Source organism: Mirounga angustirostris, unplaced genomic scaffold, assembly GCF_029215605.1.
Source record: "Mirounga angustirostris isolate CCGP_5_RB_7025 unplaced genomic scaffold, mMirAng1.0.hap1 SCAF_3, whole genome shotgun sequence".
NCBI lineage: Eukaryota > Metazoa > Chordata > Mammalia > Carnivora > Phocidae > Mirounga > Mirounga angustirostris.
The window spans coordinates 138,715,952-138,742,102 of NW_026991711.1; the positions used below are offsets into that span (position 1 = coordinate 138,715,952).

The 26,151-nt window shown below is 40.4% G+C and overlaps 1 protein-coding gene and 1 non-coding gene across 4 annotated transcripts; one reads left to right on the forward strand and one right to left on the reverse strand.

Annotated features, from left to right (window-relative positions):
• Positions 1-1,750: 1,750 nt before the first annotated feature.
• On the reverse strand, positions 1,751-5,748 carry ATP5MC3 (ATP synthase membrane subunit c locus 3). 3 transcript variants are annotated; one of them, XM_045868494.3, is made up of 5 exons: positions 5,616-5,748; positions 5,318-5,429; positions 3,608-3,685; positions 2,698-2,891; positions 1,751-2,011 (listed from the first exon to the last, which is right to left on the reverse strand). In XM_045868494.3, the coding sequence occupies exons 2-5, from the start codon at positions 5,354-5,356 to the stop codon at positions 1,897-1,899; spliced, it is 426 nt and encodes a 141-aa protein (XP_045724450.1). In that variant the 5' UTR covers positions 5,357-5,429; positions 5,616-5,748; the 3' UTR covers positions 1,751-1,896. The 3 variants fall into 3 exon arrangements, with proteins under 3 accessions (XP_045724450.1, XP_045724451.1, XP_064442803.1); XM_045868495.2 differs by having other exon boundaries at positions 5,318-5,446; positions 5,616-5,714; XM_064586733.1 differs by lacking the exon at positions 5,616-5,748 and having other exon boundaries at positions 5,318-5,478.
• A 7,134-nt stretch (positions 5,749-12,882) lies between these two features.
• Positions 12,883-12,984, forward strand: LOC123840044 (U6 spliceosomal RNA). Its single transcript, XR_006789867.1, has one exon. It is a non-coding gene; the product is annotated as a U6 spliceosomal RNA (small nuclear RNA).
• Positions 12,985-26,151: the final 13,167 nt, after the last annotated feature.

Here is a 26,151-nt window from a genome sequence, read left to right on the forward strand (position 1 = left end):
CTGGAAGTTGCAAGCCTTTACTAGACAAGAGTTCCAATATAGTCAAATTAGACAGATTTGGACAGTGCAATTGTTGTCTAGGTGGGAAGAGATTCCTGGTGCTTCCCACTCCATCTTTCCAGAATACCCTTGACCTCCCTCTTTTATTCCAACTTATCACTCCTATTGTGGCTTTACTCATTCCTTAACAGGTTTGAAGCTCAGAGGTTAGCCTGTTAAACAATGTCCTTGCTTGCTGTCTGCTTAGAGCTCCTTTGACCTGTCATTTCTTCTTGTCAGTAACCAGCCTTGATAACCCTCACTGCTCTGTTATCAGTTGTGTTAACAAACTTCCCAACATTGCTGGGGAGTCATAAAACTAGGTGGAGACTTACAAGTTCATGTTACCAGCCGTAGCTGGGCTCTTCTGCACTTCTGCTGCTCTTCACCTGGAGCTGGGTTCTGCACTTCTTTTGTTCACATCTACTCCATACCACACAGTTACCTTTCCTCTTTTCAAGCCCACAAGGCTGAAATTATGCTTCAATTTTGTGCTTTAAATTGTTAACAAAACTTCTCCCAAATCAGCTTTTCCTTTGTCATCCCTGACATAAACATACCAAAAAAAAAAAAAAAAAATCAAAGCATGGTCTTTGGAATCAAGGAAGGTCTGAATCTGGATTCCATCTTTGCCACTTAATGGTTATCTGATTTTGGGAATTAACCCTTCTTAAGCCTATTTTTCTGTCCATTTTTTCTCCCCAATTATGCAGGGTTGTCATGAGGACTAAATTACATAAAGTACATAAAATTCCTAGGAAAGGTAGCGGCACTTGTGTGATGCACATCCCGTCTTTCCCCAACTGGTTCCCAAGATCTAGACAACAAATCCTAGATATTTTTGCATTTTTTAAAACATACTCTAGTATTAGAAACAAACTGTTGTTGAACCAACTAGCATCCCGAGATGCTAGTGATAAGCAATGCTTTAGCAATTTTTGGCTTTAAAAATATAGCCAATTAAGTTTACTTTTCGGTATTTGGTTTTTATTACTTTTAAATTTTTAAGATTTTTATTTATTTGACAAAGAGATAGAGCCAGAGAGTGCAAGTGGGGGGGATGGCAGAGGGAGAAGCAGGCTCCCTGATGAGCAGGGAGCCTGCCGCAGGGTTCAATCCCAGGACCCTGTAATCATGACCTGAGCAGAAGGCAGACACTCAACCAACAGAACCACCCAGGCACCCCACCTTTTAAAATTTTTTTATTTGATATTTGGTTTCTAATGAGAGCCTTGTTCACGCAATAAAGTAGCTGCTAATGAGATTTTCTTCTTAGAAACTCTTTGTTATAGACACTTAATTGCTTAACATGAGACTTACTGAAAAGCAAAAACCACCCCCAACCCTAGTCTAACAAGGCTTCAGCTTCAAAAAGCTGACACTACTTATTTGTAGATCCAGCTGTGTAAGACCAGCCAAGTTAGTCTCGGAAGGTAATTCTGCTCCCAGGTATCATAATTCCTGTTACTATCTTAGTTTAACTAATTGTATCTCATAGAAGCTGAAAACACGTATTTCTTCTTTATATGAGTAACCAAAAGCCCTATGAATTACAATGTGCAGAATATTATATAAAAGAATCCTCATAAAAATTGACTCATTTTCATCACATTGCAACTGCTTAGTTTCCTGACTTGTATAGCATCTGCCTGAATGCATAGTCTTCTTTGTGATGATCTAAATTTAGGCTAAGTACAAATCACAGCAAAAATTAAAGTTTTCATCTTTAATGAAATGACCTTGGAAATAACGTACATTTCCCTGACACCAATACTACAGTTTTCGGAGTCACAGGAAGATACACAGAATTACATCCGTAATTAACATGAATGCCAACATTTCAAGCAGTAATTTCTGTTACATGGCAAACAAAATCAAGAAAGCAACCATCAAACAAAAGAGACCCATAGCTTCAGACAAGGCAAATCCCAGGATAGCATATGAGAACAGCTGCTGCTTCAGCGAAGGGTTTCTAAAAGAGACACAACACATATAATTGTTACTCTGAAATATTTTCTGAATTCCAATATGTTTGGTAAACGTTAAAGAATCAGATTACTAGTATGCGATCTTTGTAAACTGGCAAGTCCTGGAAAAGCATTTGCCCAGATCTCTTTTGCTTCTGCCTTTGTTCAATATTCCTTTCTTTTCAATCCTAATCATATGGAGAAAAGGTAGGAAGTGATCTCTGTATGTCGATATAAATGGTTAGTCTTAATCCATTTTGAGGGGTTCAGACATACTTGCTATTCCCATGAAAGTACATTCTATACCTCTTAAGATCTGATAGTTTAGAAATAAGGTCTTAAATAAAATGGAAATTGATACTTTTATTAAAGACTGTGCTGTTAACTAGTCCCAATACAGCTTAACAATCAAGAGTGCAGACTCTGAAGTCAGAATTAAAATTTCTGACACTAGCTACTTGGGCAATTAGTATAATTTCTGCAAGCTCATCCTTCGTAAGTAAACTAGGGTATATCTCTAAGGGGTATTAGGAGGGTTAAGTGAGATCATGCATGCAAAGCCCTCAAAATACAATTCAAGACACAGAGCTGGCACTTAATACAAAGTAGCTCTTATTATTTCACTAGTTTTCTAGGTTTCCAACTATGTCAAGCATGCTCTTAAAGTAGCTTATTTGGTGATAGAAATTACCTGGCATAACCAATGATAAGGCTGCCAAAGACTGTTCCAATACCAGCACCAGAACCAGCCACTCCCACTGTTGCAGCACCTGCACCAATAAATTTGGCAGCAGTATCAATGTCTCTGCTGATTGCAGTGGTCTGAAACTCCCTTTGGATTAGCTGAGACACACCATTCTGGGCCCCATTAAATACCGTAGAGCCCTAGAAAAAAGGAAATAAAGGCAAAGGTTAAATCAGTAATCAGTTAGCTATTTTAATTACTACACTGTCAAATGGTAAGTACTTCTCTATTTTGTGATTTCAAATAGGAGATTGTGTGGCACAGTGGAAAAATCAAGAGCTTAGAGTAATTCCAATGTTGTAGAATAGAGGTAACAATATACCTCACAAGGTTGTTGAAAATTATGAAACAGTATATTTCAATATGCTTTTTAATAGGGTAGGCTTTTCAATAGCTGTAGCTAGTATGATCTTAAATATAGGCAACTCAAGACTATATACTTAATATACTGGCTTTATTTCTTAGCCAACTCAGCCAAGTTTCATTGGCTTATCCTCTGCACTATTTTTTGCATACAAGGGTGGAAAAAGACTGCCCTCAAACCATTCACTAATGAGGTGTTTTGTTTTGTTTTTTACCCTCCCTTTAATTAAAACCGTAAGACTTACTTGGTGGGTTACTTAATTTCTTTTTTTTTTTTTTTAATTTTATTTATTTATTTAAGAGAGAGAATGAGAGAGAGCACATGAGAGGGGGGAGGGTCAGAGGGAGAAGCAGACTCCCTGCCGAGCAGGGAGCCCGATGCAGGACTCGATCCAGGGACTCCAGGATCATGACCTGAGCCGAAGGCAGTTGCTTAACCAACTGAGCCACCCAGGTGCCCGGGTTACTTAATTTCTATTATTACTGCTATTACCTCTCCAGTCCTAGCCTCTGGTCGAGATAACACTGATGCAGAAATTGGTCTGTAGGCAACTCTGGATCCAGCTCGGATCTATTAAAGAAAAAAACATTCCAAATATTAAGTTAAGAGTAGATAAGACTTCAATGACTCTTCTTGTACCATGAGTTCTAAAAAAGCCATAAGCAAAAAATATCAGAAAGCTCATGACTTTTCTGTATTGTCTCTTATCTTGCTCTCTGGTTATTTTCAGTCCATGAAGGGAATTTTATTTTAAAGTTGCTAATTAAAGTTAAAAGTGTGCTACATAATCTATTTGTAATAATCTTTTTTTTTTTTTTTTTTTAAAGATTTTCTTTATTTTGACAGAGAGATAGCAAAAGCAGGAACACAAGCAAGGGGAGTGGGAAAGGGAGAAGCAGGCTTCCCACCAAGCAGGGAGCCCAATGCAGGGCTGGATCCCAGGACTCTGGGATCATGACCTGAGCTGAAGGCAGATGCTTAACAACTGAGCCACCCAGGCGCCCCTATTTGTAATAATCTGAATAAAACTTCTAAATGCTTAAAAAGAAAGCATTATTTTTATTTATTTTTTATGACTTTTTTTTTTTTTAAGATTTTTAAATTTATTTATTCTATTCGACAGAGAGAGACAGCGAAGGAGGGAACACAAGCAGGGGGAGTGGGAGAGGGAGAAGCAGGCTTCCTGCCGAGCATAGAGCCCGATGCGGGGCTCGATCCCAGGACCCTGGGATCATGACCTGAGCTGAAGGCAGACGCTAACGACTGAGCCACCCAGGCGCCCCTGAAAGCATTATTCTTAAAATTTCAATGATTGTAGTGCCACGATTCAGATCAGAAAAAGAGCAATAAACATCCCACGTTCTTTGGTAAGTTTAAGTGGACCAACAAGTTTATCAAGTGTTGCTATAAACGTCGTTTAAATTAGCCCCTCATTTAATATGAGGCCCACAACTTCCGAAATATTCCTATATGTCCATTAATTATAAAATACAAAAGCAGTTTAAACAATTCTGTATCAGTGTAAGAATAATCGGTGAAATATCTCACCATAAGGACATACTGAAGTCCAGCGTCTCTGCCCTTGAGTGTCCACTACACTGAGATCACATAAAATCCCTTCAGAACCTAGACCCGATTCTCTAAGACAAATCCCCCACATCCTACTTCACCTAAAGCTTCCAAAATGGTTATGGAAATAACAGCCAGAGGCAGGAAGAAAGACTTTCGTCTCCTCCACCACCTCTTCCTCCGCCCACACAGGGTGAGGCAAAGTCCCTCCCTCTGCAGCAGCGAGTTTGACCTACAGATGGGCAAGGGAGAACGCTGTTGCGGTGAACTAGGCCTCAGAGGCCCCCTACATGCTTAAGAGCACCTGAACCTTCGCGCCGACCCCAACCCCGCAGAGCACGCTAGGAGGTGGGGGAGGGGGCCGCTCCGGCACTAGGGGCAAGGAGGGTCTGCCCTACAGAGAGTGGGGCCTGACAGCTAGGCCTCGGCTGCTCTCCACCGCACTAGTGGAGGGGAGAAGCGGAGTGAGTTGCCCCAGGATCAGTAGGAAAGGAAGAAGAGAACACAGAGGGTGAGGGGTGCGCGGTCCCCACAGGTTGGTGTGCCCCGCCCAGAGGTGCCCCATTCAACAACGTGGACGCTCCAGGCCAAGCGGTCCGCCCTCAGCGCCCCGGCCCAGCCTGGACTACGCACCAGAGCGGGGGTGCAGGCGAGCTTGGCGCAGGCGAACATCTTACAATCTTCGGGGCAGGGCGGTTGGAGGACCTGGGTGACGGCCGACGTGGGGTCCACTCCCGCTTCCCTTCTGCGGAGGTAAAGGGGCTTAAGGTCAAGTGCCCTCCCGGGCCTGTCCTTCCTACCCAGGTCCCGCGGGCTCCCGTGCACGCCGTCGGCTTGGGCCCTCGTCCAGCGAGGCTCCAGCTGAATGAATGGGTCCTGACCGGGCGCTGCTCCGCCCCGGCCAGTCCCGGCTCTCGCGCCCTCCGCTTACCTTCTCCGGAGGTGACGGCGGCAGCTACGGCGGCAGAGGTCGAAGGAGTGGCGCTAGACGCGCAGGCGCGGTCCGCCTCTTATCCGCGCCGCGGCACCCGGATGGAGAAGGCGGGGAAACGGGGGCAGTAGGGAAGACACTCAAGGTCACTTTGTAACAACTTTATTGGCAACTAGCTGGGAAGGACAACGACAGCCACACAGAGGTGGGCTGGCGGGCGGTGGCTGGTAAAGGAGAGGCAAAAAGAGGAAATTGAAAAGTGGCCCTGGCAGAGAGAACTGAACAGGTTGTTTCTCTTTTGATCTAAGCTGGCCAGAGGATAGTGCGACTTTTTCTTTCAGTTGACACCTTGTGAGATTTGGCCTTTTAATCAGTTGTTACTTCTCTTTACTAGAGGGACCCCCTTCCTGGTCATTCTCCTGCTCTGTGAAATAGGACTCTGTGTGTGCGTGGGGAACGAGTTCATGCACTGCTTGACAGAAGAAATTAGGGTCCCCAGCAAAGCGAACACATTTCTTTGAAGGAACCTGGAAAAGTATTCCAAAAATATGGCTAATCCTTTGAGTGACAGAGGACCTGACGGAGAAGTACTGGGACAAAGGAATGAGCACATGAATAGGTCAAAGAGTTTTGTGACTTTGGGCACAAAGTTGCTTCTTGGTAAAGTGAGGGAGGTAATTTTTCTTCCAGCTGTATGCTTGGAAGAATTAAGGGATGTGATGTATTTAATGGGACTAAAGAAAGTCCGAGTATTTTCAACACCAACCCAACTTTAACACCTGCTTTTGTGCAAATGATTGGACAAATCATTTTCTTTGATGAATACAGAAATGTCTCAGAAAAAATGGCTCTTACTGAACTTCTAGTAGATCCTCAAATTCTGTAAATTTTACTTAGTTCTACTGGAAGTGATACAAGTCAACATAAAAGATTAATCATCTAGTATGCCCAGTTGAAGGGATAGCGGGGGACTGAAATCCCACCCACTTGGCCTAGAGCCTTGGCATGGGACAATGTCCACCCAGAGGATCACCCTTTTTCTAATTAGAACAAAGGTGTGGTATCATCTAGTGGCAACCCGAGGGAGAAGCCCTCAGAATTGAAACATGAAGAATGAATAAGAATTTGTCACTGACCCAACTTCAAATGCAAATGATTCAAAATCATGTGAAAGCTAATCATTTTAGGCTCAATCTTTAGCTGATAAAACAGAGATAATTCATTTGAATTCACATGTGCAGTTTGAAGAGAGATTATTTTCTCAAGCACTCAATTCTTACCTGAAGGATGTAGTATCCTGTGATGTCTAAAGTAGAATCAACAATGCTCTGCATTCATCAGAGTTCTCTGGAGAACCAGACCAGTAGGAGATTAATTGATTAATTTTTGATTTATCTATTTATTTATTGTGAAGAATTAGCACGTGTGGTTATGGAAGCTGAGAAGTCCCACGATCTGCATCTCCAAGCTGGAGACCCAGGAAAACCAGTGGTATAATTCAGTTAGAATCTGAAGGCCTGAGAACCAGGGAGGCCACTTGTAATTCCCAGTCTGAATGAGATGAGATGAGATGTCCCAGCTCAATAGTGAGATGGGGGGAAAGGGACAAATTCTTTCTTCCTCTGCCTTTTGTTCTATTCAGACCCTAAATGGATTGGATGATGCCCACCCAGATTGGGGAGGACAGTCTACTTTATGAGCCCGCTGATTTAAAGGCTAATCTTATCCAGAAACACCTTCACAGACACACCCAGAGAGAACATTTAATTTAGGCACCCCATGGCCAGTCAAACTGACCCAAAATTAACCATCACATATCCCATTCTTCAATAATAGATCCTCATAAGGTACAAACTCTCCTAAATGGGTTTGTGTACAGAGATGGTTTAAGGGAGGTTCCTATCTCCTCAGCCATAAATCAGTAGCAATAACTGTTGAAGAGGAAGAGGAGGCAGGAGAGAAGCTGGGATCCCTAAGAGGATCACTTCCAGGGTGCATATGGGCTAGGTGCCTATGACAGGGAGAGGTTAGGTCTAAGTCCAGGCTCTGACTGTCAATATGTCAGTAAGCAGGCGAACTGGCCTAGAAGAGGAGATGGTAGGTCCTTGATGAGTTCGATCAGTTGAAGTTTAATTATTTATGAAGAATATTAGTTGTTCAAAGAACAGATAGTGCTACCTGTGAGAACAGCTTGTGTGTGTGTGTGTGTGTGTGTGTGACAAAGTGGATCTTCAGTGATACCAACCCATGTTGATAGAGCGTGAATATTTGCACTGAGGAAGGTTGAAGAAAAATGGCACCTTCTGAGAGGAGTAAAGTGAGACCATAAAGATGCAGAGGGGACTTCTTTTGAAGTATTCAATTCTCTCTGTATTTTTTTCTTAAATAGTGGAGATGATCATCTTTTTTTTTTTAAGATTTTATTTATTCATTTATTTGAGAGAGAGAGAGAAAGAAAGAGTACATGTGTGCATGTGCCAGCAGGAGTGCGAGCTGGGGGAGGGGTAGAGGGAGGGACAAGCAGACTCCACACTGAGCTGGGAGCCCATTGGCGGGGGTGGAGGGGGGGGGGCTGGATCTCATGACCCTGAGATCACAACCTAAGCCAAAATCAAGAGTCGGGCGCTCAACTGACTCACCCAGGTGCCCTAGAGATGATCATCTTAAGTGATGACATCATAGTTTGGTATTATGTGATAAGCCTGAGTGAAGATGGCATGGAGAAGAAAGGAATGGGGTGGTAAAGAGAAGTATAGAAAATCCTTTTCCCAATGTAAGTGCAATAATCCCTCCTATCCTGCATGCCTCTTTGCAATGTGACTTTGCCACTCATCAAGTAATGGAGTCTGTTTTCCTTCTCCTTAAATCTGGGCTAATCTTATGACTTGCTTTGACCCAGAGAAGTGATTAGGTATGACTTCTGGACTAGTAAGAAGTCTCATAGCTTTCATTTTCTCTTTGGAAGCCAACCATTACATCAAGAAACATGGGTTAGACTACTAGATAAGACTACTACATAAGAAACCTGGACAGAAAAAAAGCCTCATAAAAGAGAACTGAGGTGCCCTGGACATGTGAGTGAGGCCATGTTGGGTTTTCTAGCTTTCATCAAGCCTTCCCAGCCAATACCACATGGAAAAGAAATGAGCCTTGCCTAAATTCCTGACCCACAGAATCAAGAGCAATGAAAAGGTTATTGTTTGAAGCTACGAAGTTTCAGGGTGGTTTGTTACACAGCAAGAGATAACTGAAACAGAAGATATTGTCTTCAAAATATTCACTCCTTTGAGATCCATGTGGAGGCAGCAGCATTTTTTTTTTTTAAGGTAATCTCTACACCCAACTGGGGCTCGAACCTGGGACCCTGAGATCAAGAGCTGCATACTCCACCCACTGCGCCAGCCAGGTGCCCCTTTTTAAATTAATTTTTTTTTTAAGTAATCAGGAGGCAGCAGCATCTTAATGTGGGCAATTTCAGTTCAGAATTCCAGGCATAACTCAGAGCAAATCAGATAGAAACACATGTCTTGTGCACTGACTCCCCTTTCCTTGAAATTCTGGGGTGGAGTAGAGTTGTTATTGTTAAAACTATTGTAAGATAGCTTTAACCTGGACACATGGAAAGATGTTTAAATTATCTGCTTTTGAAAGTTTCCACTTTAATAGCCTGTGAAGTTTTCACCAGCCTTCTCACATTAGTGTGATTTAAAAATATATATATATTATTTGTGGAAATGAGAATCAGAAAAGTAAGTTAAAAATATTCTGGGCTTTGGGGCGCCTGGGTGGCTCAGTTGGTTAAGCAACTGCCTTCGGCTCAGGTCATGATCCTGGAGTCCCAGGATCGAGTCCCGCATCGGGCTCCTTGCTCGGCAGGGAGTCTGCTTCTCCCTCTGACCCTCCTCCCTCTCATGCTCTCTGTCTCTCATTCTCTCTCTCGCAAATAAATAAAATCTTAAAAAAAAAAATATTCTGGGCTTTGTTATAAAACTATGTCGCTTTTCTTATTAAAATTTTGTTTCATATTATTAGCCTTAATTTTCTATCAATTTATCTTTTTTAGGAAAATGAACCTCTAAACCTGTGCTAATGCTATAGAATCATTCAGTCAAGGTGAGCTCCAAATAAATACTGTGTCCCCTCTTTGAACATAGTGAGTATACAAGAAAATGTAAGAGTTTACATTGTAATTGGGGTATATGAAAAATTGAACTGGTATATAAAAAATTGGAGAAAAACACAAATTAGTAACTGTTTTAGGACTATGTTGTGTGGCGTGTGATAAGGGACACACCTTCAGAAAAGAGATTGGCCTGCTTAGAAAGTGCCTCATTGAGACAGACTTGAGCTCGGATGAGAGAGATGGGCTGATTTGTTTAGAAAACATTTCTTGGGGGGGCGCCTGGATGGCTCAGCTGGTTGAGCGTCTACCTTCGGCTCAGGTCATGACCAGGATCCTGGGATTGAGCCCCTCATCAAGGAGTCTGCTTCTCCCTCTCCCTCTGCACCACCCTCCCCCCACCACGTTCGTGCTCTATCGCGCACTCTCTCTCAAATAAATAAATAAATAACATCTTTTAATAAAAAAAAAAAAAAGAAAGAAAACATTTCTTAGTATCCTTTATATACAACCTAACACTGCCTGTCTAGGCTACTAATCACTTTCTAGTGCAGAAATTTTTGTCCTTAATCTTCATTTTTGACTCCTTTACAAAATTATTTAGCTACTTTCATGCCATATAGTGGAATAGAGTATTTACTAAATGACTCCAAAAATTTAGTAAGGAATTAAAAGTAAATGTATCTTTTTATGGCCTTTCAGAGGTCCAGATGGTCCAGGCTAAAATTTATATTAAAGAATTACATGAAAACGATACACTAATATATCAAATATTATTCCATCCTTTTTTTCTGGTAAGATATGCTAGTTATTGAGGAAAAAAACAATTTTATGTCACAGTTGGTAATTAATATAGAAAGACTATGTTAGAAGAAAATGAGTAAGTATGTAGATATGGGATCAAGTCCCTCTTTTGCCTCTTGTCCATCAGGCACAGCATAGGGAATATAGTCAATAATATCTTAATAACATATGGTAACAGGGTGCCTGGGTGGCTCAGTTGGTTAAGCGACTGCCTTCGGCTCAGGTCATGATCCTGGAGTCCCGGGATCGAGTCTCGCATCGGGCTCCCTGCTCAATGGGGAGTCTGCTTCACCCTCTGACTGTCTCCCCTCTCATGATCTTTCTCACTCTCTCTCTCTAAAATAAATAAATAAAATCTTTAAAAAAAATAACATATGGTAACATACATTTATTGTGGTGAGTCCTGAGGAATGTATAGACTTGTCGAATCACTATGTTGTACACCTGAAACTAATAAAACATTGTATGTCAACTGTACTTCAATAATAGATAAAAGAGTATGTAAGTTACCCATTTTTCACTTAATTTCACTTAATCTGTATATGGCTAGTTGCCTATACAACATATGTTCTCCTTTTCTTTCTTGGTTATAGAACCCTGTTCAGTTAAAAAATACTGAACTTCCCAGGTCTCCTTATAGTTAAGAATGGTTAGTGATATGTGAGTTAAAGTTACCTGGTATTGCCCCTAAGAATGTATACAAAGGGTATAGCTTCAACTGGCTCATTTCTTTTTTTCTTTCCCCTTTTGTTTTTCTGCTTGGAATATGGATCCAATGTCTGGAGGAGAAGCAACAATCTTGTACCCGTGAGAACAGAAACCGAACATTAAGGATGGAGAAGTTGGAAATGAAAAGGAGATTGAGTTCTTTTTTTTTAAGTAACTAGAGCTGCTATTAACTGTCTATTTATGGACTTCATGTTATATAAGAAAAAAAAACCTCTATTTGCTTAAGCCACTGAGGTCAGTATTCTGTTGTACGCAGCTGAACACAACACAGACTAATGGGTCTACATCTCTGATGCTATTTGGTCTTTAGTCTGTGATTGCAGCAGAAATAGCCCTCCTCCCACAGACTTTACATTAATTAGGTCTGTCTTTTTTTCCATATTCATGGTATATCTGGTATATCTGATAGGGACCAACTAGGAGACAAAACCATTCTAGTAATTTGACAAAGAAAATTTAATGTAAAGATTGTTAACCAATAAAAGGTATCTACTGAGAAGGAGAGAGTGGATTCTAAGGGGTGCAGAAGTAGCAACTGTCAGAATAGCTACTACCCTTGGCTAAGGAAGAGTGAACAGAGAGGAGGAACTTGGAAATTTAGAGAAGAGGGCATGGCTGTCACAGGAACTTATAGTCAACTTGTGGTGAAGGAACCTGCTGGAGGTACCCAGCCACAAGTGAACCAGGAAGACTGCTGAGGTGCACATAACCAGGCCTCTCTTGCAAACCAACCCATGGGCTCCACACCAAAAGAAAGAAAAGTCGGTTCCTCTAGCTCTGGCCTCAAAGAGTCTTTCCATAGCCCTCTCCTGGCAATGCCTAACATTTTGCCAGTTGTCAAAGCAGAAATGCCTGCAGGGTCCAGCTCTAGAATAATGAAGCAAGACAAAGAAGGATGGATTTGTAGCTGAGAAGTAGTAAGTTAATAACTGGCACAGATGGTAAGATTCTCAAGGGCAAGGATAAGGTCTAATTCATATTTATGTCTTCTATAGCACCTAACAGAGTATTAAACATAGTAGTCACTCAATACATTTTTGCTCAATAATATATAAGGGGCTTAGTATATACAAAGAAATTTGCAATAATTTTTTTGTTCTTCTCTTTTGACTAAGATATTAGTCTCTTTGGACAAGTTAGAATGACCTCTAGAATGCTTTTTCTTTCTAGTATTGCAAAATTCAAACTAAGAGAAACTGAGGAACATTTTTTGGTTTGTGACATGGGTTTGTTCAAACATTTTTGTGTGTTTATGAAGGACTCTGGGTTTATACTCTCATGTGCTTAATGAATTCATTGAAAAACCAAAACATTAGCACCTTTTATTGATCCATTCTTTGAGACAACATAATATTGGCAGAAATGGTTCATAAACTGAAGCAGCCTCAAGTCGGAGTTGTGAAGTAGGCAATGCCCATCTGCAGTTCCCTTGTCACTTCTTTTTTCAATGCCTTTGGTCCATCCCGAGCCACTTGCTCTTTCTGCAGGCACCTGGTATCTTCATGGTGACTACTGACTATGCACGTTTCTCCACGGTGGCACCTACTGAAGCCATCTCTCTCCCAACAGAGTCCAGCTTCTGAACTCTTACCCATGTAAAATATTCATCTCTTAGTGCTTGCTTCAGCAGCACAAATACCAACATTATAATGATAGAGAAGATTAACATGGTCCCTGTGCAAGGACAACACACAAACTCAAATATTCCATATTTTTATAGTACGCTACCATTTACCTCAGAAGGCAGGGCAGGGAGATGGTGGTGGATGTTAATGCATCTAAGAAGTGGAAGGAATTACAAACGTATTTCCTATATTTAAAAACTAGAAGGTTCACAGATGGTTACCCATGGGAAGAGAAATAGGTTGGAGGGAATAAGAATAGAAGCTAGACTTCTTTGAATTATACTTTGCTTTGTAGATTTGATTTTGGAAACATGCAAACCATTTATGAAAGTAAATGTTTAAAAAAATCCCCCAAAATTGAAAGTAAATGAAACAAATGAATTTAACTGCATCTAATTGGTATCATAACTACACAGGGTAAATACAGAGAGTTTCTATAGATGGATAAAAAGCTCCTTGATCACTCTGCTTCACGTGCACTGGTCTCTTTGCTATTCTTCCAACACGCCAACCATATTCCACCTCATAGAGCTGCACATTTGTTCCTTTAGCTTAGACCACCTTTCTGCTGGATATTCACTTGGTTTTCAACTCTGCTTTTTTCAAGCCTTTGCTCAAGTCTCTTCTTAAGAGAGGCCTTCCTGAACCCCTTACATATCTTTATCTATCTCCATAACACTTACTGCTACCTGCCATTATTTGTTTGTCTCTCTCATTAGACTGTAAGTTCTTGACAGCAAGGACTTTGTTTTGTTCATTGCTATATCCACAGAGTCTAGAACATGCTTGGCCCATTAATAGGCACTAAGTACAATGGGGTTGGAGACAATCATTGATAAAATTTATTACATTATCCCCTCTGTGGTACTTGAATTAATTAAACTAAAGGGAAGCATTATTATTATTTTTTAAAGATTTTATTTTTAAGTAATCTCCATACCCAACATGGGACTCGAACCTACAACCCCGAGATCAAAAATCACATGCTCAGGGCGCCTGGGTGGCTCAGTCATTAAGCATCTGTCTTCGGCTCAGGTCATGATCCCAGGGTCCTGGGATCGAGCCCCACATTGGGTTCCCTGCTCAGCGGGAAGCCTGCTTCTCCCTCTCCCACTCTCCCTGCTTGTGCTCCCTCTCTCGCTGTCTCTCTCTCTGTCAAATAAATAAATAAAATCTTAAAAAAAAAAAAAAATCACATGCTCTACTGACTGAGCCAGCCAGGTGACCCAGGGAAGCATTATTAAATGTTGAATTTCAGTTCTTGGTGATGGGCTTGGATGTAGCCTTACACATGCTTTTTAAATTATACTTGAACTTTAATCTGTCTATGGAAGGCTATCCCGGTTTTATTTTTTAAAAGGATTTATTTATTTATTTGAGAGAGAGAGAGTGCGTGTGTGAGTGGGGGGAGGGAAAGAGGGAGAGAATCTCAAGTAGACTTACCACTGAACCTGGGGCTCAGTATCCCAATCCATGAGATCATGACCTGAGCCAAAATCGCCAAAATCACCAGTTGGGCGCTTAACCGACTAAGGCGCCCAGATGCCCCAGGCTATCCTTGTTTTAAAGCACTATGTGTGTGTATATACCTTATCTATATCTTGGCTGGAGTTTTTTGTATGTGATTGTAAGGCATTATGTCAATTTCACCTATTTTTTAAGACAATCAATTACAATTATATGTCCTAGTCTCCTTCAAGAAGTTAAATCCATCTATATTCAATGGAACCAGATATACAGTTTAGGATTAAGAGATAAGAAGTTTCACAACACTAACAAAATGTTTGAGAGACGTTTGAGAGGACTCTTGCTTATCAAACTTTTCAGCTATTCTAGCCCTGGTGAGGTCTTTAAGGGCCATATTCCTAGCCCTAGAGCCGTATGATATATACAGGGTCTTATATCAGTTTTGGGAATTATAGGGTTTCCATATGGTACAAGTGTACCATGCTAAGTAATACTTTATTTTTTTTTTACTTTTGGATTATCATGACTCTGTGGAGCCTGGTAAGACCCACTTCAGAAACAGAAAATAATTAATTTGTGTTTGTTACAGCAACCACAGGAAACTCATATAGTCAAATTTTTGTCTGATTCCAGGCACAGGTTATCAGCCAATCAAATGAAAGATGCATGGGGACTTAATTTTGGAATTCAGGCAGCTGAACTGCCTGGCATTGTATGGGATGCATCATTCATTATAGATATTAGTTTAGTACAAGGCCAGGGAGATGAGCAGCAGGGGTGTGCTCTGACAAATGATGGCATGATCTCTGAGAGCATAGAAGGTATATCAGCTGGCTGGCTAGGTCATAGGACCCGGCCCATCCTGAGCACCCAAAATTTGGGAGGATAGGAAAAGAGCCAGGTATCCAAGACATGGACACAAGTCTATCAGATGGAAGACTGATATCTCTAGGCAGGCAGAAACAGGAAGCTGATATATAATGTTGCTGAAATGCTGTTGAGCATAAAGCAACAGAACACTTTCGGAACCACACTGACTTCTAGAAGAAGAGCTAGGAATCTCTCTCTAGGTTGGCCTCCACATTGCTCTTAGGGTATACAAAACCCTGTAGGAAGAGGTCAGCTAGAAGAGAGTCATCAGTGATAGGGTGTTGGCCAGAATGGGAGAAGAGGGAGGGCCAGGAAATGTGAGGCAGTGTCAGTCCAATGATGAGTTAGTTTTGCTGATAGCTTACTAGAGGGTAAAAGTTACGGGCTTCCATATTCACACCTCTTGACTATTCAGGGGTCTTGTCCAGGGACCTACAGGGCAGCAAGTCTCCATGTATTTGTCTCTTTTCTTCCCCCACTGAAACCACTCTATTTAGGCCAATGTCTTGCTAGTATGAGTCTACTCGTACCTAGTCTACTTGTCTTCATCTCTTCTTCAGATTCATGTGTTATTCATTCAACAAACATTTTATTCATTCATTAAACACAAGTGTGAGACTGTTTTCAAAGATATTTCTTTGGTGAAACTCTATAATAAAATACATACTAATTAATGTAAAATTAAAAGTCTTTTTTCTCCCTGTCCCCTTACCAGTCTGCTACTAAAATCCTCTGGTCTGGCCAAAATGGTCCACTTCCCAGCCTCCAAAAACCATCACATGAAAACCTCTTTGTACCTCTGGCTGCTTTGCTCTGGAAAAGTTCACAGAGACCTCTGAAGTCTTCAGTTACACCCTTACATATATCAGCAAAATATATGCTATCCAAATACAGCTGAAGCTTAAAAACAAAATAAATCAGGGTGAGAGATTGTGGGGTAGGTGGAAGGTTAAGAATTAGGACCAAGTCTTCTTAACTGTCTTGGCTTGCTGTTGCAACTGCCAGATTATCTAGACAAACAGCATTACCCTTGAGATCTGCTAATTCCTTCCCATGCTGCAAGTCTGCTTCAGAGGTTTTTAAATTTAATTTGGACCTCTAACTTGCCAGAATATCAACACTTGGCCTACTTGTCCCATGCTTCAACATCCAATCAACTTTCTCTTAAAGACAAACAGGAAAAATACCGCACCAGAACTACCTTTTAAAAATTATATAAGTAATGTATGAACACAGGCTTATAAGTAATCTAAATAATATCAAATTATATAGAGCAAAAACTCTAGCTCTTGTATACTGTCCTCCCCAAATTATTTTCCTTCCCAGATGGAATCATTATTAACAATATAGTATAAGGGTGACTGGCTGGCTCAGTTGGTAGAACATGTGATTCTTTTTTAAGATTTTATTTATTTATTTGAGAGAGAGAGACAGAGATAGCGAGAGAGAGCACAGGCAGGGAGAAGAGGGAGAAGCAGGCCCCCGACTGAGCAGGGAGCCCGTCACAGGGATCTCAGGAACCTGGGATCATGACCCCAGCCGAAGGCAGACAACCAACTGAGCCACTCAGGTCACAGAACATGTGATTCTTGACTTCAGGGTCATGAGTTTGAGCCCCACATTGGGTGTGGAGCCTACTTAAAAAAAAAAAGGATAGTATGTGTATATCTTGCCAGATCTTTCACTATGTTTTTACATGGAAGTGTATGAATATAGTTTAAATTTTCTTTAATAAAAACTTATATCTTCTTTTTTTTAACAAATAGTGCTGGGAAAATTGGATAACTACATGCAAAATAGTTGGACTTTTAACCTTATATAATATACAAAAATTAATTCAAAATGGATTAAAGATCTAAATGTAAGATATAAAACTATAAAACTTTTAGGAGAAAATATAAGGGACAGTCTTTATGACACTGGATTTGGCAATGATTTCTTGGATAGGACACCAAAAGCACAGGCAGCAAAAGAAAAAAATAGATAAATTGGAGTTCATCAAAATTAAAAATTTTGTGCATCAAAGGACAATGTCAAGAGAGTGAAAAGATACCCCACAAAATGGGAGAAAATATTTACAAATCAGATATTTGATAAGGGATTAATATTTAGAATATGTAAAGAACTCTTACAACTACACAATGAAAAACCCCAAACAACCCAATTAAAAAATGGACAAAGGAATTGTCATTTCTCCAACAAGATATACAAATGGTCAATAAGCACATGAAAAGATGCACAACATCGCCAGTTATGAGGGAAATGCAAATCAAATGAGATAGTACTTCATACCCATTAGAATGGCCATTATTTAAAAAAAGGAAAATAACAACTGTTGGTGAAGATGTAGAAAAACCAGACTCCTTGTGCATTGCTGGTAGGAATGTGACCTGGTGCAGTTGCTGTTGAAGACAGTGTGATGGATGCTCAGAAAGTTAAACATAGAATTACCATATGATCAGCAATTCCACTTCTAGGTATATGCTCAAAAGAATTGAAAGCAGGTACTCAAGCAGACACTTGTACACTAGTGTTCACAGCAGCATTATTCACAGTAGCCAAAGGAGGAAACAACACAAATGTCCACCAATAAATGAATGGATAAGTAAAGTGCGGTATATACACACAACGGAATATTATTCAGCCTTAACATGGAATGAAATTCTGATACATACTATAACAAGGATGAATCTTGGAAACATGCTAAGTGAAATAATGCAAAAGGATAAATATTGTATGATTCTGCTTATATGCTTTATTTATTTGTTTAAGATTTTATCTATTTATTTGAGAGAGACCAAGAGTGAGAAAGATCACAGAGGAAGAGGGAGAAGCAGACTCCCCACTGAGTGAGAGCCTGACTCAGGACTCAGTCCCAGGACCCTGGGATCATGACATGCACTGAAGGCAGATGCTTAACCGACTGAGCCACCCAGGCGCCAATATGCTGTATTTAGAATAGGCAAATTTATAGAGACAGAAAATAGAATAGATGCTACCAGGAGCTGAGGGGAAGGGAAAGGGGGAATTGTGCGCTCTCTCTTTCTCAAATAAATAAATAAAATCTTTATAAAATGATTAAAATGGTAAATTACACATGTATTTTTCCATAATAAAAAACAAGTTGTACTTTGATTTTTTTCAATGAATGTATCAGTAGTATTTCAGTTTCAGTAAACACATAGCTATTTCAATCTTTTAAAAATAATGTTTAAGATTTTATAATGGATATTTCAAACACATTCATAAGTAAAGAGAATGGTATGATGATTCCTACCCATCACCCAGCTTCAACAGTTATTAGCACATGGTCAATCTCATTTCTTCTATTCTTCCTCTCAACCACTTCTTTCCCGTCTACTCCATGTTATTTTGAAACAGATTTCAGAAAGCATAACGTTTCAATTATGAATGCTTAAGTATGAGTTTCTATAAGGACTCTTTCCTGAAAAACATAGGCACAATACCATTATCATACCTAAAGTATCGAACAATAATTTCTTAATATCACCAAATATGCAGCCAGTGTTCAGATATCCCTGATTGTCTCATAATATTAAAATTTGGTTGGTTGAAATGAAGAATCTATACCAGTTCTAGCTATACTATGTCTTTTAAATCTGTTTTAACTTGTAAATTCTCCTTCACTCTTCTTTCAGATTTATTAGTTGAAGAAACTTGGTTGTTTATCATATAGAATTTTCCACATTCTGGATTTTGCTAATTTTATCCTTATGGTGTCATGTTCATCTGAATTCTTTTTTTTTTTAAAGATTTTATTTATTTATTTGACAGAGAGAGACACAGTGAGAGAGGGAACACAAGCAGGGGGAGAGGGAGAGGGAGAAGCAGGCTTCCCGCTGAGCAGGGAGCCCGATGTGGGGCTCGATTCCAGGACCCTGGGATCATGACCTGAGCCGAAGGCAGACGCTTAACGACTGAGCCATCCAGGCACTCTCATCTGAATTCTATATTTCTTGTAAATTGGTAGATGGATCTAGAGGCTTGGTCAGCTTTTTTTCTTCTTAAAATATCCTTTACAGGTGGTGTTGGGTACTTCCTATGTGCACCATTTAGGAGATACATAATGTCAGGCTGTCTTTTTTCTGATATTAAAATTGATCAGTGAGGTCAGCCTGATTTATCTATTATAAAGTTCCCCATCAGCTTTTTACTTGATGATTTTAGCAGTCATTGATGATTATTTCTGAGATCCATTATTCCTTAGGTTTGAAGTATGGTGATATTCTTTTTCTATCATTTCTTATTCATTTATTAGCTGGAATTATTCTACAAAGAAGAACTTTCCCATATCATCTATTTTTGTCACCTTATATTACAGTTAGGACAGAAAAGACAGAATAAATAGTTGATTCTTTTCTCTTTATTTACAGGTTTCAGAATAATGAGTTATATATAATTTAAACCATCAACAAATGAATACCAAGTGATTTATCCTGTAGATTAAGAGTGAGTTATGTGTCTTTAAGGAAATCTGAATGATTTTCTGTCTTTGAAAGAAGCATGGACTAGGTGATTTCTAAGGTCCCGTTGAGCTCTTATAGCTCGTAATTTTTCTTCCTCATGGAAAACATTTATGCCTGAATTCTCAGTTTCAAAAAGAATTAGTTAATATAGTCCAGTAGTCTTTAGAGAGTAGACATTCCTTTAACATATAGCATAATTTGCAATAATTTTGTGGGTTTGTCTCAAAGTACTAGATAGTTACCAGATTTTTTTTTTTTTAAGAGAGGAAGAGAGAGAGGGGGGAGGGGAGTAGCAGAGGGAGAAGTAGAGAGAGAGAATCGTAAGCAGCCTCCATGCCCAGTGCCAAGCCTGACTGGGGCTCATTCTCACAACCCTGAGATCATGACCCTGAGATCATGACCTGAGCTGCAATCAAGAGTCAGACGCTTAACCGACTGAACCACCCAGGTGCCCCTACTAGATATTTTTTGAGAGGACTACTTCACTATCTTCTCAAATTTTTATATAAAAAATTTTAAAGCTAAATTTAGAGTACAGAGAACTACTGTTTCCTCTTTGTCCTGATTCACCGATTTTTACCATTTTCTATACTTTTTCATATTCTCCTTCTTATTCTGTCTGTAGATACACACACATGCACACCCAGAGCATATGTATAGTTATCTATATTCATAGACATCTATCATCTGTACACACATACACACAGACATATTACACATTTTTTCTAAACCATTTGAGAGTAGGTTGCATGCATCATGCCCCTTAATATTTCTATGTATATTTCTTAAGAAGAAGATGCTCTATATACAAATATTGAATCATTATGCTATATACCAAAACTAATATAATGTGTCAATTATACAACCATGAAAATATATTCTCTTATACAATCACAGTTTACTTATCAATTTCAGGAAATTTAACTCTGATAAAATATTTTTATTCAATCTACAGTCCACATTCCAATTTCATCAGTTGTCCCAGTAAGATCCTTATAGAATTTTCTCCCTCTAATACAGGATCCAGTCCAAAATTACATATTGCATTCAGTTGTTGTGTCTCATAGCCTGTTATAATCTAGAACATTTCCTTAGCCCTTCTTTGTCTCTTATGACATTAACAGTTTTGAGGAATACAGGTCAACCTCACTCTTTTTCACTGCCATAATCATACACATTGTTCAGTTCTCAGTCATAAGTTATAAATTGCTAATTTAAGCAAGAGATGAATTTAATCAAAAAGGGAATTGGGGAGCTCCTAGAATTTCAAATAATCTCAATAAAAATATTTTACTTTGCATATATAAATCAAACAATATTGTGTATAAGAAAAAATGATAAATGATATTTTATTAAGCACTTATAATGTGCTGGACACTGTCCTTATCCCATTACATGTATTGTCTTATCTAAAACACAGCTCTATTAGGTAAGTACTCTTTCAAATACTCTTAACTCCCATTTTAATAATGAGACAGTTGTGGATTATGGAGGTTAAGTGTATTGCCCAAGGATACACAATCATTAGGGGCTAAGAGTTCAAAGTGAAGTTTTGTCTGACACTAAAGTCCATCCCTTTTCTAGTCCACACTTTTAAATGGTAGCATAACTTGAAAACTTTCCTGTAAGATATTTGCTTGAAAACAAATGACTTGTGATAATCTGAATCATTAAGTATTGCTTCAGTTGATAATATGTAATAAGAGATGTATGCTGAAAAACATACATACTTTAATAGCTTTCTTCACCTTTAAAAACACTTCACATACACAACCTAATGAGAGAGGAGCTGACCAGAAAATCCTCAGCATGCACATCAAAATGTACCCACTTGGGGGCACCCACAATGCAGCTTTTCTGCCTGTTTTCCTGCCCAGAAGCTTCAAGCCCTGCAGAGCTGGATGAATTTAGTCTGCTCTCCAGGACTCAGCCAGCCAGATCTGATGTCTCCAAGTTTGGAGAATATCTTACTTACCATGTTGCCCGCACAATAAACTATTATGTGCTATTTAAAACATTAATAATTAGTGCACTTGCTATAGCCCAAATGTGCTAGATATGTTAATAAGATTTAATAACCAAGAACTAAGCATAATTTATTGATTAAAAATGATATATTTGTCCAAAGAAGTTTTTGGATTATTGCCATGCCAAAATTAGGAACATAATAATTAACTAGCGGGGTAAAAATGTGCCATAAAATCAAGCTAAGTATTTTATTTTATTTATTTATTTATTTTAAAGATTTTATTTATTTATTTGACAGATAGAGACATAGCGAGAGAGGGAACACAAGCAGGGGGAGTGGGAGAAGGAGAAGCAGGCTTCCCGCTGAGCAGGGAGACCGATGTGGAGCTCCATCCCAGGACCCTGTGATCATGACCTGAGCTGAAGGCAGACGCTTAATGACTGAGCCACCCAGGCGCCCTTAAACTTAGGTTTTTAATTTGATTTGATGTCCTCCTTTTTTTTTTTTTAAGATTTATTTATTTATTTGAGAGAGCGAGAATGAGAGAGAGTACATGAGAGGGGGGAGGGTCAGAGGGAGAAGCAGGCTCCTCGCTGAGCGGGGAGCCCGATGCGGGCCTCGATCCTGGGACTCCAGGATCATGACCTGAGCTGAAGGCACTTGCTTAACCAACTGAGCCACCCAGGCGCCCTGATGTCCTCCTTTTTTAATATAGACATTTAAACATATAAATACTTCCATATTTATTTGTAACATGTATATTTATATATGAATATAAGCACTGTCTTAACTGATCACATACATTTTCTTTTTTTTTAAGATTTTATTTATTTATTTGACAGAGAGAGACACAGCAAGAGAGTGGACACAAGCAGGGGAGTGGGAGAGGGAGAAGCAGGCTTCCTGCTGAAGGGCTCCCAGGACCCTGGAATCATGACCTGAGCCGAAGGCAGACGCTTAACGACTGAGCCACCCAGGTGCCCTCAAGCTAAATATTTTAAATTTATCTTGCATGGGTACTCACCTAGGGCATGCTCTCTGATATGGGTACGACTGGTGATCTCTAGAGCAAGGGAGGCTTCTGCAGGTATTGCTGCTAATGTAAGCTCTAGGTCAGTCATGTGGCCTTTAGCTGTGTCACGTAGAGAGATGCCCTGAAATATACGCCAGAGATGTCACTGACCCAGATGTAGTCTGGCTACCTGGAAGTGGTTATTATTCTAGAACATAAAGAAAGAAGGTATAGAAAATGAGGTTGTACTGGACATGGCTGTCACAGAGCCTTTTATGCCTACCACCTCTGCCAAAGAGGCAGTTGAAGGTGGCTGTGTTTTGTACCATATGAGTCTGTTTCTCATATGTACTAGGAGAGAGCCACAATATAAACTGGGGACAGCTTGTGGGGTGGCCTGGCTCAAAAAGCTCTATTTGATGAGGGACAACCAGACTAATCACAGGCTTACCCATGGGAACCTGATTTGGGAACCAAAATATGAGCTGGGTATCAAAAGGAACTGATAAGAAAGGATGTATAGAGGGGGTATAATGTAGAATAGAGGCCAAGATCAAATCTGGGTTAAAAGGAAGCCACACTTTGAAGAAAGTGAGACAATAATTAAGCAGAAGCTATGAGAAGGAGAAAAGACAGAGAAGGAGGATCCAGTTTTTAGTGCAAGGAGTAGCAAGACGTGAGGAGAAGCAGGGAAGGGGGAGGCTGAGGCATGTTTGTGATGGAGTTCTTGAGAGGAGTCCTAGCTCTTGCCCCTGAGGGCCCTTGGGTTTCTGAACCTGTCAGGTCTCTGTTCATTGATTGCTATGTGGTCCTGGATCCATCCTGACTCTTCTAATAAACAGCCATTACTTGTGGAAACTTGAGGGAATATTTGCCCCCTGCAACCAAACTAACTAGGATGGGAGTAATATGAGAGAATAATAGTACTGCTTTGAGTCTTAAAAAATTGTGGTAAAATGTACATAACATAAAAGTTACTGCTTTAACCATTTTTGAGTATAGAGTAAGGGGCATTAAGACCATTTGCACTGTTGTGCAACTAACACCACTATCCATCCCCAGAACTTTATCATCTTCCCAAATTCTATACCCATTTTTTTTTAAATGAGAGCATGTGGGGATCAGGGACATGGTCCAGACCCTGCAAAAAATAGATTGACCAAGACTGGGTGGATTGATAGAGTCCAAGCCAAACAAATGCATTCAAGGCAGATCTGGACCACTGAATAAACCAGAACTGGTGTCCGAAGCCCATTCCTACAACTGAATTTCTATGACAGAGATTTATGTAGAGGCTGCTGTTTGTCCCTTTTAGGCAAGACTGACAAGAGGAGAGAGAGGCGGCTCCCAAATATAGCCATGTTAGGTTCTCTTTAGCACACCAGTGGGATGGAACTGAGCCAGAAGGCTGAACATATTAACTGTCCAACTCTGGGCTTGAGCATGCAAGAACAGAGAATGTGACAACCAGTGTCTTGCTGCAGAGTCTGGAAAAGTTCCATGGCTTTATTGACCAATCCCCTCTTTCAGACCATTCCAAGTAAGGCTAAGTGGGCATCGTCCTGAGAAAATGCAACTTCCCTATATCAGAGACCATCAACCGAACTCTGAATGTGGGACTAGTATGTTTGGTCAGGGAACTCATGCTGAAAGCTGACCTGTAAGAGAGCGTTGTGGCACTTACCACTGGGATTCCATGTTATTCTGCATACTTTGTGTATCCCTGTTACATGCCATTCAGATCCTGTTTTAATGGAACTTATTAGCCCAGCTATTAGGAATGTTGTCAGCAGACACCTTCAGTTGTCAGCCTCTTCAGCAATTACCTAACAAGAAGAACGGCCTTGCCCAAGGTTATACCCTTTCCAGGGTAGCCCATGTCCAGTGATTGATTAATGGGGAATATAAACACACTGACATCTTGAGACAACTTTGAAAGGCCATTCTAGGGGCGCCTGGGTGGCTCAGTCATTAAGCGGCTGCCTTCGGCTCAGGTCATGATCCCAGGGTCCTGGGATCGAGCCCCGCATCGGGCTCCCTGCTCTGCGGGGAGCCTGCTTCTCCCTCTCCCACTCCCCCTGCTTGTGTTCCCTCTCTCGCTGTGTCTCTGTCAAATAAATTAAAAAAAAAAAAAAAAAAGACCATTCTAGCTCCAGCACTTCCATAGAGTCAGTTGAGGCAGCTGATTTCTGCCCAATTTTGCTTCTGTCTCTGGTGGTCTGAATGTTTGTGTCTCCCCCAAATTCATATGTTGAAATCCTAACCCCCAAAGACGATGGTATTGGTAGCGGGTATTCGGGAGGTGACGAGGTCATGAGGGTAAAGGCATCATGAATGGGAATAGTGGCCTTATAAAAGATATCCCACAGAACTCTCTCACCCCTTCCACCATGTGAGGACATAGCAACAAGGTGCCGGCTATGAACCAGGAAGAGGTTCCTCACCAGAACAGGTGACCATGCTGGTGCCTTGATTTTGGACTTCGAGACTTCAGGACTGTGAGAAATAAATTTCTTTTGTTTGTAAGCTACCCAGTTGGTGGTGTTTTGTTATAACAGCCCAAATAGATAGTCCCCTTCCCTCCATAGATTTTCATCTGAAGGGTATTCCTTTATAAACAACCTTGCCATAGGCCTCAGTTTTACTTTGTTGCTCATTCTTAGTTCTTGTTCTTATGTCTCTCTTCTGGTGACTTGCCTTATGCCCCAGTCATCACACTGGTTCTGCTCTGACTTTGTTCTCAATGTGGGTGCTACTGCCATTTTGTTTGCATTCATTTGAGGAAATGTAGCAACACTGGCTAAATGCTAGTAGCTTTCTTGAGCTGTGTACAGCCAGAAATGTTTCCAAACATTTCCAAACACCTCCTAGGTTGTTGAGACACCCCAATTAAAAACCACCAAGTCAGAATATTGCTCCAGGACCCAGAGACTTTGTGCTGAACCCAGCCTGGAACCTTGTTCTCTGAGGGCAAAGCATGCCTCACCATGTCCCTGGACTTTGTTGTGCCCTGTTGTGTTCATCTACTAGAATGGTTGAATGGCCACTCCACTAGGTCCACCTGTTGGAGCCAGGCGAGACCAAGGCAAGGAAGATGAGGCTGAGGGCTAGTAATAATAGGTCCACACAACATTATCATTACGCATAACCACTCTTTTTTTTTTTTTAAGATTTTATTTATTTATTCATGAGAGACAGAGAGAGAGAGAGAGAGAGAGAGGCAGAGGGAGAAGCAGGCTCCTCGCTGAGCAAGGAGCCCGATGTGGGACTCGATCCCAGGACTCTGGGATCATGACCTGAGCCGAAGGCAGACGCTTAACCATCTGAGCCACCCAGGCGTCCCAAGCATAACCACTCTTAATAAGAATAGTGACCGCTTAATCACAGCTTACACTGGGCTTTCATACATTAGCCCATTTAATTTTCACAACCACCCTATGAGATAGGAACTAT